Source organism: Lutzomyia longipalpis, chromosome 2, assembly GCF_024334085.1.
Source record: "Lutzomyia longipalpis isolate SR_M1_2022 chromosome 2, ASM2433408v1".
NCBI lineage: Eukaryota > Metazoa > Arthropoda > Insecta > Diptera > Psychodidae > Lutzomyia > Lutzomyia longipalpis.
In genome coordinates, this window is record NC_074708.1 from 9,807,304 (window position 1) to 9,820,211 (window position 12,908).

At 37.9% G+C, this 12,908-nt stretch overlaps 2 protein-coding genes across 2 annotated transcripts; one reads left to right on the forward strand and one right to left on the reverse strand.

The window, feature by feature from the left end:
• Positions 1–42: 42 nt before the first annotated feature.
• Positions 43–8,649, forward strand: LOC129791192 (histone-lysine N-methyltransferase Suv4-20). The gene is made up of 5 exons (XM_055829247.1): positions 43–158; positions 1,015–1,379; positions 6,621–7,260; positions 7,334–7,761; positions 7,831–8,649. The coding sequence occupies exons 2-5, from the start codon at positions 1,062–1,064 to the stop codon at positions 8,416–8,418; spliced, it is 1,974 nt and encodes a 657-aa protein (XP_055685222.1). The 5' UTR covers positions 43–158; positions 1,015–1,061; the 3' UTR covers positions 8,419–8,649.
• A 3,210-nt stretch (positions 8,650–11,859) lies between these two features.
• On the reverse strand, positions 11,860–12,747 carry LOC129791202 (RING-box protein 1A). The gene is made up of 4 exons (XM_055829271.1): positions 12,543–12,747; positions 12,410–12,437; positions 12,197–12,318; positions 11,860–12,100 (listed from the first exon to the last, which is right to left on the reverse strand). Exons 1-4 carry the CDS (start codon positions 12,621–12,623, stop codon positions 12,002–12,004), a joined length of 330 nt encoding a protein of 109 aa, XP_055685246.1. The 5' UTR covers positions 12,624–12,747; the 3' UTR covers positions 11,860–12,001.
• Positions 12,748–12,908: the final 161 nt, after the last annotated feature.

Here is a 12,908-nt window from a genome sequence, read left to right on the forward strand (position 1 = left end):
GTGACAGCATTTGCGCGCATCGCACCATGGACACCCTAATGTATGTGGGATTTTTTTGACAAATATATGGCGGCGACAATTCAGTGCCACATAAATCACAAAGTATTTTTTTCGACGCGTTTTTCACCCTCTTAGTAATGTCTGTAGCTAAATTAAAGGTAATTATTAGGTAGTTTACATACCCAAATGTACATTGTGGGCGTGAAAAGGTGCAAAAAGTGCCGGGAATAGGGGTAAAAAGTGAAGTGAAAATTTCGATTGGAAACTTTTGGGGGAATAGATTGTGGAATTTTTTGCCAAATTTTACCCCATTAATCTCGATGGGGCTCCCACAATGTCCCCTTAAACACCCCATGGGGGTACATAGTGTCAAATTGGGGTGATTCCCCGGCATTCCAGGGGGTATTTTGGACATTTTCACGGACATGGTGGAACAACGCAAAAGGCAGGCCATCCGCCCGCCATTGATTTTTCTCTTTCTCTTCGCACCGCCGAGGGTCCAAAGACGCACCTTTATTCTTCCCATCTCACTGCCAATTAACTCCCGGGCTGAGCCCTCTCAATTACCGCCACTTTCTGCCTCTCTTCGCACCCTCCGTGATGCTCATTTTTGGGGATTTTCCTGAGAAAACAGCAAAAGTGACTTTTTTTTTCATTTCAAATCAATCTTCTCATTGATTTTTTCCCATTCATTCAAGCGGAGAAGTTCCCATTTAAAAAAAATTAGGGAGAAAAATTCCTCTAAAAATATCAGATAATCGCTAAAAGGTGTAAAAAAAGGTGATTTTGGGGTGGAATTTGTATGAATTTTTGCGAAAAAATTAGCGAGGAAAGTGCAAAAGATTGCTGTGTGTGAAAATCAATTAAAGCTGTCACCGTTGTAGCTAAATCATCCGCCAGATGGCGTCAAAGTGCGCGGGATTTAAACAAAATTATTGATTTTGCATAAAAAATCTTTTATTTTTGAGGATTTTTTGAGAGATTTAACATGATGTTTTTCCTTTTGATTTTCAGCCTGTCGGTGTGTGATAGTTGTGGGTGGTTTCTGGGGCATACACAGAATGGTTGTTGAGTCGCTACATCGTCAATCGGGACACGCGAAAATGCAGCCAGCGGGCATGACACCGAAGGAGCTGTCGGAGAATGATGATCTGGCAACATCCCTCGTCCTGGACCCATTCCTTGGCTTTGTCACGCACAAAATGAACATCAAGTACCGTCCACTAAAGGCCAATCGCGACGAACTGAGGCGCATTGTGGGGGAATTCATTGAGACGAAGAACTACGAGAAAGCCTACGGAAAGATCATTAAAGGCGAATGGATTCCCCGGCATGTGCACAACAAGAGCAAATTGGCACAGAAGAGACTCCAGGAGCATGTGAGTAACATCCTCAATGTCCTCTTATAAGTCTTAAAGCAGAGATTTGCATCAATTTCAATTAATTAGCAAAAGCTCAATGAATCAGAGAAATCAATTTTTCAACTTTCTTCACATTTTGACTTCTAAAAAAAATGTTTGCAAGTCAGTAAAAATATTTCTTGTGCAATTTTATGGGATTTCTCAAGAGCCCCCACTCGAGCTTTGAGCTGTGCTGATTTTCTTGGCTTTGCTGGCCAATCTTACCAGACTGTTGGGACTCAATGAGAGCTCTCTGATTTGGCGAGGAATTAATTTGGAATTTTATTATTAATTCAATCGATTTATTCGGGAAGAATGTTCAAAGCGTAGACCAAGAACCTTTTGTCAGCGGGCTAAAATTCTGATTTATTAATTAAAAACTTATTGTTTTTGGTTAATGTAGTTTCAGAATTGATTTAAAGTTCTTTTTTAAAGGAATATTTTGATTTATTTTTATAAAAAGATATTTTTTTACTTACCTTTCTTGTAATTATCAGGCGCGGATCCAAGGGGGGGGGTTTTGGGGTCAGAACTGAAATCAAATGCCTCTTGTGCGGGAAAACTGGAACGCTGTTATAGTAGGCTATAATATATCAAAAAATGAAGCAAATCGATAATGGCGTTTTCGAGATATTCATCGAAACTCATCTAAAATTTCTTTTTAACTTTTGGCCCTCTAGCGGTCACTTTTAAAACTTGGAGTGTTCTAGAGGTTCTAGATAGTTGTAGGGTTTGTTGAGAGCTTTCATTTGACCCCAGGTTAATCAAAATCGGTCAAGCCGTTTTCGTCGAGTTATGGTCGATTTTCGATGAAAAATTGTGGCGGCCATATTGACTAAACGGCCTGACCGATTTTCGAAAATGAGGTATCGGGTGGTATTCTAGGATAGAGACACCTTTCAAGATCAAGATAAAAATCAAAATAAAGACCAAGACTGTCGGTATTCTACTTTACGACGAATTATCCAGAAAAGTAAAATCAAAATTTGCGTTATCCTACTTGTCAGTTTCTTGGTTTCAGCTTCGCGCCAAGAAAACTTTAGCGATATCTCTTTCTAACGCATTAAATTTTTTTATTACGCTTTCTCGTTCGCTCTCGGATGACAATTCAACGAAATTTAAACACTTTATGGGAATTTTTTCCTTATGACCATTACATGCATGAGCCTTGATTGTATAATCTCGGCTATTATTCCCAGGCATTATGGCTCCGGGAATAGAATGAATATTGTCGAAGAGGTGCTTTCTGCCTCCAGTTATGATAATTTGGGGGTAACTGGGGGGGGGGGGGTATGCTACTGCAAAATTTTGAATTTTTCTTAAGAATCGTGGTCATTTCTTCTTGTTATTGATGGAGTGACCTCCGGATTAAGGATCTCATCCCAGGATTGTCACATCCTGGACAATCCTAGGATTCTGGGGAATTAAAAAAAAAATTTTTCCAGGATTTGGTGTGACTTCTCATTGGTAATAATAAAGTGATCTCCGGATTGGGCATCTCATCCCCGGATTGTCACATCCTGGACAATCCTGGAATGCTGGTGCAAAAATGTTTGTTTTTCGCCGGAATTGTGGTCACTTCTCATTGGTAATGATAAAGTGACCTCCGGACCAGGGATTTCATCCCAGAACTATCAAGCCCTGGACAATTAGGGAATGCTGGTGCAAAATTGTGGTTTTTTCGCCAGAGTAGTGGTCACTCCAACATTACTAATAGGAAGTGACCATAAATCCGGCGAAAAACCCACAATTTTGCACCAGCATCCCCTAATTGTCCAGGACTTGATAATCCTGGGATGAGATCCTCAATCTGGAGGTCACTCCATTATTACCAATCAGGAGTGACCACAATTCCGGCGAAAAACCCAGAATTTTGCACCAGAATTCCAGGATTGCCCAGGATGTGACAATCCTGGGATGAGATTCCCAATCTGGAGGTCACTTTATCATTACAAAGGAGAAGTGACCATAATTCCGGCAAAAAACAAACATTTTTGCACCAGCATCCCAGGATTGTCCAGAATGTGACAATCCGGGGATGAGATCCCCAATCCGGAGGTCACTCCATCAATAGCAAGATGGAGTGAACACAAATCCGGCAAAAACCCGTCATTTTGCATCTGCATCCCCTATTTGTTCAAGAGTTTTCATATCTCCCATTCTGAATTTACTTTGCCTTTACCTCATTTGAAAACCAATTTTTCAAAGGACCCCAAAACCGTCTTGGAATTTCACATAAATCCAAGACAATTTACGTTATAATAAGACCGTAAATCTCTATCGTAGAATACAGAATCTTGGAATATTTTTATCCAAGTCTCTTTTGACAGCTCATTTTGTAAATCTTTATTTTGATTTTGATTCGTATCTCAGAATACTAAAAGTCTTGGAAGTTGTATGGAGAAACAAGATTTTTAGGTTATGTGGCGGTATTCTGAGATAAATATAAAGATCAAAATAAAGAAAAAAACCAAGATTTGGTATTCTACTTTAAAATTCCAAGAAATTTTCAGGATAATCTTGGAAATTCAAAATATTTCAAGATTTGGTATTCTAAGATAGAGATTTACGGTCGAACCCTAACCTAAAAATCTTGTTTCTTCATACAACTTCCAAGACTTTTAGTATTCTGAGATACGAATCAAAATCAAAACCAAGATTTACAAAATGAGTTGTCAAAAGAGACTTGGATAAAAATATTCCAAGACTCTGTATTCTACGATAGAGATTTACGGTCTTATTATAACGTAAATTGTCTTGGATTTATGTGAAATTCCAAGACGGTTTTGGGGTCCTTTGAAAAATTGATTTTCAAATGAGGTAAAGGCAATGTAATTCGATATGGGAGATATGAAAACTCTTGGACAAATAAGGCATGCAGATGCAAAATGACGGGTTTTTGCCGGATTTGTGATCACTCCATCTTGCTAATGATAGAGTGACCTCCGGGTTGTACCAGGCTTATCAAATCCTGGACAAATAGGGGATGCTGGTGAAAAAATTTTTGTTTTTCACTGGTATTGTGGTCACTTCTCCTTTGTAATAGTGAAGTGACCTCCGGATTGGGGATCTCATCCCAGGATTGTCACATCCTGGACAATCCTGAAATGCTGGTGCAAAATTGTGGGTTTTTCGCCGGAATTATGGTCACTTCTCCTTTGTAATGATAAAGTGACCTCCGGATTGGGTATCTCATTCCAGGATTGTCACATCCTGGACAATCCTGAAATGCTGGTGCAAAATTGTGGGTTTTTCGCCGGAATTGTGGTCACTCCTGATAGGTAATGATGGAGTGACCTCCAGATTCATGATCTCATCCCAGGATTATCAAGTCCTGGACAATTAGGGGATGCTGGTGCAAAATTGTGGGTTTTTCGCCCGATTTATGGTCACTTCCCATTAGTAATGTTGGAGTGAACACTACTCTGGCGAAAAAACCACAATTTTGCACCAGCAATCCCTAATTGTTCAGGGCTTGATAATTCTGGAATGAAATCCCTAGTCCGGAGGTCACTTTATCATTACCAATGAGAAATGACCACAATTCCGGCGAAAAAAAACATTTTTGCACCAGCATCCCAGGATTGTCCAGGATGTGAAAATCCGGGGATGAGATCCCCAATCCGGAGGTCACTTTATCATTATCAATGAGAAGTGACTACAATTCCGGCGAAAAACAAACATTTTTGTACCAGCATTCCAGGATTTTCCAGGATGTGACAATCCGGGGATGAGATCCCCAATCCGGAAGTCACTCCATCAATAGCAAGAAGAAGTGACCATGATTCCTATGAAAAATTCAAAATTTTTCAGTAGCATTCCCCCCCCCCCCCCCCCCCCCCCCCCCCCCCCAGTTACCACCAAATTATCATAATATGGATGTTTAAATTTCGTTCAATTGTCATCCAAGAGCGAACGAGAAAGCGCAATAGAAAAATTTAATGCGTTAGAAAGAGATATCGCTAAAGTTTTCTTGGCGCGAAGCTGAAACCAAGAAACTGACAAGTAGGATAACGCAAATTTTGATTTTACTTTCCTGGATAATTCGTCGTAAAGTAGAATACCGACAGTCTTGGTCTTTATTTTGATTTTTATCTTGATCTTGAAAGGTGTCTCTATCCTAGAATACCACCCATGGTTCGACCGTAAATCTCTATCTTAGAATACCAAATCTTGAAATATTTTGAATTTCCAAGATTATCCTGAAAATTTCTTGGAATTTTAAAGTAGAATACCAAATCTTGGTTTTTTTCTTTATTTTGATCTTTATATTTATCCCAGAATACCGCCAATCGTTGGAAAGCTCTTGATGTCCCCTACAACATATAAAAATTTCAGATTTTTAGCTATTACAGGGGCTGAGATATAGCGAAAACAAAACGGATGGCTGTGTCTGAAAGAAACACAGCTAAAACATCGATTTTGTTAGTTGATATCTATTTTTTTTTAAATTTAAAAGTTAAGATTTTTTCTGAAGATTTCTGCAGTTTTTGATGGGTATAGTTTTTTTTATTTGGCTCCTTAACCCCCCCCCCCCAAATTTTTTTCTGCGTCCGCCCCTGGTAATTATCGATACCAATTGAATGTTCTAGAGATATTCGAATATTCTACTTAAAAATTAATTCTATTTTTAAATATAAGATATGAAATGAAAGGATTTAAAATTATTTTTAAATGAATTTCTAGGAATCTTAAAGTTCTTCAATAAAAAATACTGGAATTTACTCATTTAAATAAATTATAGCGTAGACACATTTTTGTTATAAAAAAAAAGCTTTCGTTTTTTTTATCTTTTAATAATTTTGATCAATAAAAGATGGAAAATACTTTTTAAAATTTATTAAAAGATTTTGATGCAATTTTTCAAGAAAAGTAAGATTTGATTCCTTCTTTTTAGAACATTTAGCCGAGACACATTCTGTTATAACTGAAAAGCCTTCTCATTGAATCCTAATGTAAAAATATTTTTTATTAAAAATCTTTTACAAATCTTTGCTTGAAAGTTTTTTTTCACATATTCTTTGAAAAAGTAAACAAAGAAAATTGATATTTGACAGATTTTTAGAACATTTATCCAAGACACATTCTGTGATATAAAAATTCTTTTTTTTTTGTTTTTGCAATAAATTGAATAAATCCACCTTAAAAAAAAAGTTTTTCTTTCAAAACAATAAATTTATCACAAATTTCTTTAATTTTTGTTCTTCTTTTCCATTAAAGATTTATCGGTACCTCCGTGTATTCGCCAAGGAGTCCGGGTTCACGATAGAGCCGTGCTATCGGTACTCCCTGGAAGGGCAGAAAGGCGCCAAAATCTCCTCAACGCGCAAATGGTACAAAAATGAGAAGATTGAATACCTCGTGGGGTGCATTGCGGAACTCACGGAGGCCGAGGAGGCGATGCTTCTGCATCCGGGAAAGAATGATTTTAGCGTCATGTACAGCTGCCGGAAGAATTGCGCGCAGCTATGGCTTGGCCCGGCGGCGTACATTAATCACGATTGCCGGGCTAATTGTAAATTTGTCGCCACGGGACGTGATACGGCGTGCGTGAAGGTTTTGCGTGACATTGAGGTGGGTGAGGAGATAACATGCTTCTACGGTGAGGACTTTTTTGGCGACAACAACGACTACTGCGAGTGCGAGACGTGCGAAAGGCGCAGCATGGGGGCATTTGCCAAAGAGAAAACCACCACGGAGGAGACATCGCCGGCGAGCGGGTATCGTCTGCGTGAGACTGACAACAGGATTAACAGGATTAAGAGTAAGAACCCAGCTAATGGGGTTGGTGTGGACAAGGAGCAATCGTCAAATGGGAAGATTGTGGCTCCATTGACGCTCAGTGAGTTACGGCAGAAAGGTAGGAAGGAGAAAAAAGACTTTTTCTTGAGTTTAGAATTTTTTTTTAATTTTCTGGGAATTTATTTTTAAAGGAATGACAAAGTACGATGCTGAGATGATTATGGCACAACATCCGGATGTGCAGATGTTTCAGCAGCATGAAGAAACGGCGACGAATGGGCACAACACACGTCAAAATGGGCAACATACACGGAAGAGTACGCGATTGCAGGAAACAACGGCGAGTGGGAGCTCAGGGAGGCGACCGCCGGCGGCACAGAAGAGCCCCAAAATGAGTGGAGGACGGTACAATACGAGGGGTTCCTCCGCAGCGGCGACTGATGATGCCAGCAGTTGTTCAGGGAGTGTGGATGAGGAGGAAGAACGTCGAGGGCGCCGAAAGAGCCACCCAGCATGTAGGCTCAACCTTTCGGCGCATTTTGAGGGATTAGCCCCAAAGCGTCGAGGGCGCTTAGCGGACAAGGACACTGTGATCAGTCTCCTCGAGGATGAGGATGAGGTGAGTTCTCAGCTAATCCTTTGTCTTTCTCTGGGATTTGCTAAAAAGATTCCTTTATTTTTTCGCAAGGAGGACGACATGAATGTGATACTGCGCAAGAGAAAAGTGTCCAAGAGTGTCAGTGAGACAGATAGTACGTCATCGTTGGAGAATAAAGCACCCCGTAGTGGTGGTGAGACACCAACGGTACTCAAGACACCCGAAAGGCGCCTCAAGTTGACGCTACGCATGAAGAGGAGCCCCATTTTGGATGAGGTCATCGAATCGGGAACGAGTTTGAGTGAAGAAGCCCCAAATGGGGCTTTTGTGGCGCCGGAGTATGAAGTTCTGCGCGTTGAGGGGCTCATGGATGACGATGAGGAGGGTGATGAAGATGGGGAGACCACGGGGGAGACGCACAGTGACTTTACGGATACATCGCCGCCGCAGAAGCGCAAGAAGAGGCACAAAACAAAGAAGAGACGCGATAAGCATCGCCGACACCATCATACAACCACCTGCCCGCCAGAAGTGACGACGGCATCGCCCCCAATGAAGCGCCTTCGTCTCATTTTTGGCAATGAATCTCACACCATCAACATTCCGCCGCCCGATGCGGCCCCCATGGCAGCTGCTGCGGAGCCCACGGCGTCCCCGATTGCGCAAGTGGTTAACTGACAACGTGACAAGCCGCCCATTGCCCCAAAACGCCGTCGCCCCTGACCCACAGTATACTCCCGACGTCTTCGGGCAAGTAGACAGAACTGAGTTCCCCCCAATTATACTTTCAGTGTGCTTTCAATGCAAAAAAATTGTAGCTCTAAATTCATTTCAGTTTCTTTGTTTTGTGTTCAAAAAATTATTCTTTGTTGTTTTTTTCAGTTAATATAAAATTCTTTGTGGAATGTATTACGTTAGAATTGAGTCAGAGAATATCTCCAAGACGATGGCTTGAGAACAAAAAGTTTAGCATTTAATTTAATTTAATTATTTAAATAATAAAGAGAAAAATTTTCTTTTCAATTCCAGTATAAAAAAAATGTTTGTTTAAAGTGTTTTAGATGATTGAAAGGAATTTCTTTTGTTGAGGAATTTAAGTCGCCATCTTGATTTTTTAAAAGTTTTTTTTGGTCAAATAGTTTTGTGTTAATTCAGTTTGATTTTTAATTGTAAAAAAATAGATTAATTTTATATTTCATTTTATAGAAAAACATCAAAATTTTGCGTAAAAAAGAAAAATTAAAGATCAAAACTAGAAAACTTGAAAAAAAAACCTTTAACAAAAAAATCAAGATGGTGGAATTATGAATATTTTTAAAACGTTAAAAATCGTTTTAAAATGTCATAAAACTTGAAAAAAAATGGGGTATATTCTGAGAAAAACCTTTTCTTTTCTAACAACTTAAAAATTTAATATCAGATTTTGACAGATAGAGTTTTTAACCCTTGGAGGATTTTACTGGCCAAAGTGGCCAAATCGACTTTTTTCAATCGTTACAGAATTAAAAATCTATTTAATATTTCATGATAAATTCTACATCTGTGTATAGGGGAGTTTCATTACTTCAAGATCGTCGAAAGAAAACTTGGAAAAATATTTTCTTTTCAGAGAAAATAAAGGTCAAACTTTTGAGGTTCGAAACCTCGATCCTCCAAGTAAACTGTTGTTTTTTTTTTTTTTATAAAAGACATAAGAGAAAAATAAAGAATTAGCTATTCCAGAAAATAGTCATAAAGAACTTGAAAGAGCTTTGGAGATGTAAAGGAATTTATGCACGGGTATATGAAGGATGATCCTCTATCGCAGAACAATTTTAACCCATCTCATCTTGTAGGGGAACATAAAAAAATGAAAGAATCGCGAGAGAAACTCCCCAATATCCACTGGGATCACATCGAAAAGTGCAGTGAAAGTACAGTCCGGGAAAACATAACCTCAATTTGGGAACAACATTTAAATGAATAGGAGGAACTCCATTGTGTTCGACCAGCGTGGCATCGGGACCTCTTGAGCTTCTTTATAACCTTCCCAACCTTTCCTGCCTACCCGGATGAAGATTTGAATGATTTTTGCTTCACTTCTGTCTTTCCGGACTTTTCGTCGTTGAGTCGCACTCCAAGAAGAGAAAAAAAACTCAACGACGGAAAGTCCGGAAAGACAGAAGTGAAGCAAAAATCATTCAAATCTTCATCCGGGTAGGCAGGAAAGGTTGCGAAGGTTATAAAGAAGCTCAAGAGGTCCCGATGCAACGCTGGTTGAACATAATAAAGGTCCTTCTTTTCATTTCAATGTTGTTCCACAATTGAGGTTATGTTTTCCCGGACTGTACTTTCACTGCACTTTTCTATATGATCCCAGTGGATATTGGGGAGTTTCTCTCGCGATTCTTCTATTTTTTATGTTCCCCTACAAGATGATATGGGTTAAAATTGTTCTGCGATAGAGGATCATCCTTCATACATTCGGGCATAAATTCCTTTCCTTTAAAAACTCGAATTAAGAGAGAAATTAAATGTCAAAATCTTACAAGATTTTTCTCAGAATACCAAAAATCTTATGACTAAAGAATTGTAAGAAAATAAAAGATTTTTATCAAAATCTACCCCAATGACATGAAATTAAAGATTTTTTTAAAAGTTTTATATAAATTTTCAGATTTTTTTTTCAAGAAAAAGAAATTTGGGTTAAAAATTCTTTTTTTTTAGTCTTCTTTTAAACCAATAAAGGAGTTCTGTCGAAAAGCTCCTAACATGACTATCTCATGCCATCTAGACACTGAAGGCTTATAAGAGTTAAAAAAAAAGGGGAAAAGATCAACTTTTTGGGGAATTAAAGGGCGGCTTTGATGCTCTTAATCAGCGTCTTTAAAGAAATTTACTAAAAAGATTAATTTGTCTTAACAAAAAATCGTGGCATTTGCGAGCGTCTGCGCTTTAAGAGAAAATCGCTTTTTTTGAAAAACAGTAAAAAAGAGCGAACCACCGGAAGGGCTTCCCGGACAAAATGACGTGCCCCCCTCACTGTATCACCACCTCCGCAAGAGATTAAATGGGGCAAAATGAGTGGGACACACAGAGCAGGAAGAACATAAATATAAATAATAAAAAAATGAATATAAAAATAGATAAAAAGTAAAAATATTTTGATGAAATTACACAAAAAAATAATCCATGATTAGCTGTAAAATAAACACTAAAAACTAATTAAAAAAAAGAAATAGATAAAAAATTCAATTTCTGGAAGGATTTAATTGAAGAGAATGAGGATAAAAATTTTACTATGTACTGCCAATACATTGTCGTATATAAAGTTTTATGTATAAAAAAATTATGTAAAAGTGTAGGGAGGAACACAAGAAAAAAAAAAACAATTTATAGAGAGAAGGCTAATTTTCACGTAAAATCATCCTTAATTTTTTTTTCTTTTTTTTGTAAATTAAGAGAGAGAAAAAAATCCATTTAGCGAGTGAGAACGTCGTGTGTGTGTGAACGTGTTAAGATCATTGTAGTTAATTGCTATACAAGATTATTAAAAAAAAAAAAAAGAAAAACAAATTCGAAAATGTTTCATCTCTCTGTTTTATATTAAAAAAATATTCATTTTTTGCATCAATCACGTGTAGTTGAATTTTTTTAGGTGATAAGAATAACTTTTTTTTTGTTTTTATAAGCTGTAAAAATTGAAATTTTTTCTTGAATTACCACCCGATTTTTTTCTCTGTTCACTTTAAGGTTTTTTTTTTGTAAATTAAGAGCTTAAGAAAATAATTTCCTCCATTTTCTTAAATTTTTTTTTGTAAAAGTTTATTTTTAGGAAAGGAAATTTTACAAAACAAAAAAATTAGCTAAATCCTTAATATTTAAGAAAATTATATAATCTTAAAATAAAAGGAGGTTTAGTTGATATTTTTAACGATAGAATAAAATTTCCTTCAACTCTTTAATTTTATGTTAGAATAAACGCGAGATTTTTTTTTTAAAAAGAAAAGAGAAAAATTGCGCGAAGAGCTACAAGAATTTTATGAAGAAAAAAACAAACTTTGCAAACAAAATGATTTGTGATAAAAAATAATGTATAATTAACTGCAATTTAGGAATTCAATGAGAATGAGACGGAAATTAAATGAGAAAAGAAAATCTTTGTTTTATTTCTGTTCGTTGTCCCCCCGAAAAAGAAGAGAAATCCACGACAAAGGAAGTTTTATTGAGACAAAAAATCATTCGTTTTTGGGGTAATTTTTAAGGGGGTGCTGCGGATGCTTTAGTGGCCGTATTTTTGGAATTCCCACTCTCGGTTGTCGAGTGGACACACCTGGCGTGTCTTAAGCCAGCGCGAGATGCAGTGGAAGTGGAAGGCGTGCTGCAATATTAAAGGTTTTTCCTTCGATCAGTTCCCGGACACCCCACAACACGGGGCCCAGTTCAAATGAAAATAAATAAACAAAGAAAAACTTACATTACACACCCCCCAGGCCACGGTACACTCCTCACTCGTAGCAGAAGCCTGATTAGCCTGGCACTCGATGCAGAGATCCATAATGTGGTTCCGGCAAATAGCGCAATTGTCCACGACAATATCTGTGTCCGGGAGAAAAGCCCGAATGAGGTTATGTTTACCCATTTGCATTTTCCACGCATAAAATAGCAATTTTCCCCAAATATTTCTTACCCCATGCCCACAGTGCCACGGCGTTCCACTGCAGAAAAAGCAAAAGATGCAAATTAGATGAAAAACTCCCGTGGAAATACCCCAAAAATGGGGAAGCTTTGTTAAATTTTGTGCAAATTCATTCGTCACCCACCTTTTTCACTTCGAATCTCTTCTTCTCGCCCTTGTTGCTACTCGATGTGGGCTGCTCGAATTCATCCTCATCCACTTCCATTGTGTTTCACTACAAATTTCCCTGCTTCGATGCGAAAAACCAAAGAAAATTGCCGGAAAATAATTTTTTAGTGGCTTTCTGTTTTTTTCCTCTTCACTCTATCTAATTTCGCGAGTGCTCGGTGACATCAGTCGGGTGGACTTCGGGTTTACTAGGGCGAAACGCGGCGAAAAGTATATTTTGAATTTTCAACTAACCGTTATGAAAATGGTGGATGAGAAAAAAAATTGTTTTTCGGTAGAAATTAAAATTTGAAAAAAAAAATGGAAATTGATGTTTTGGAAA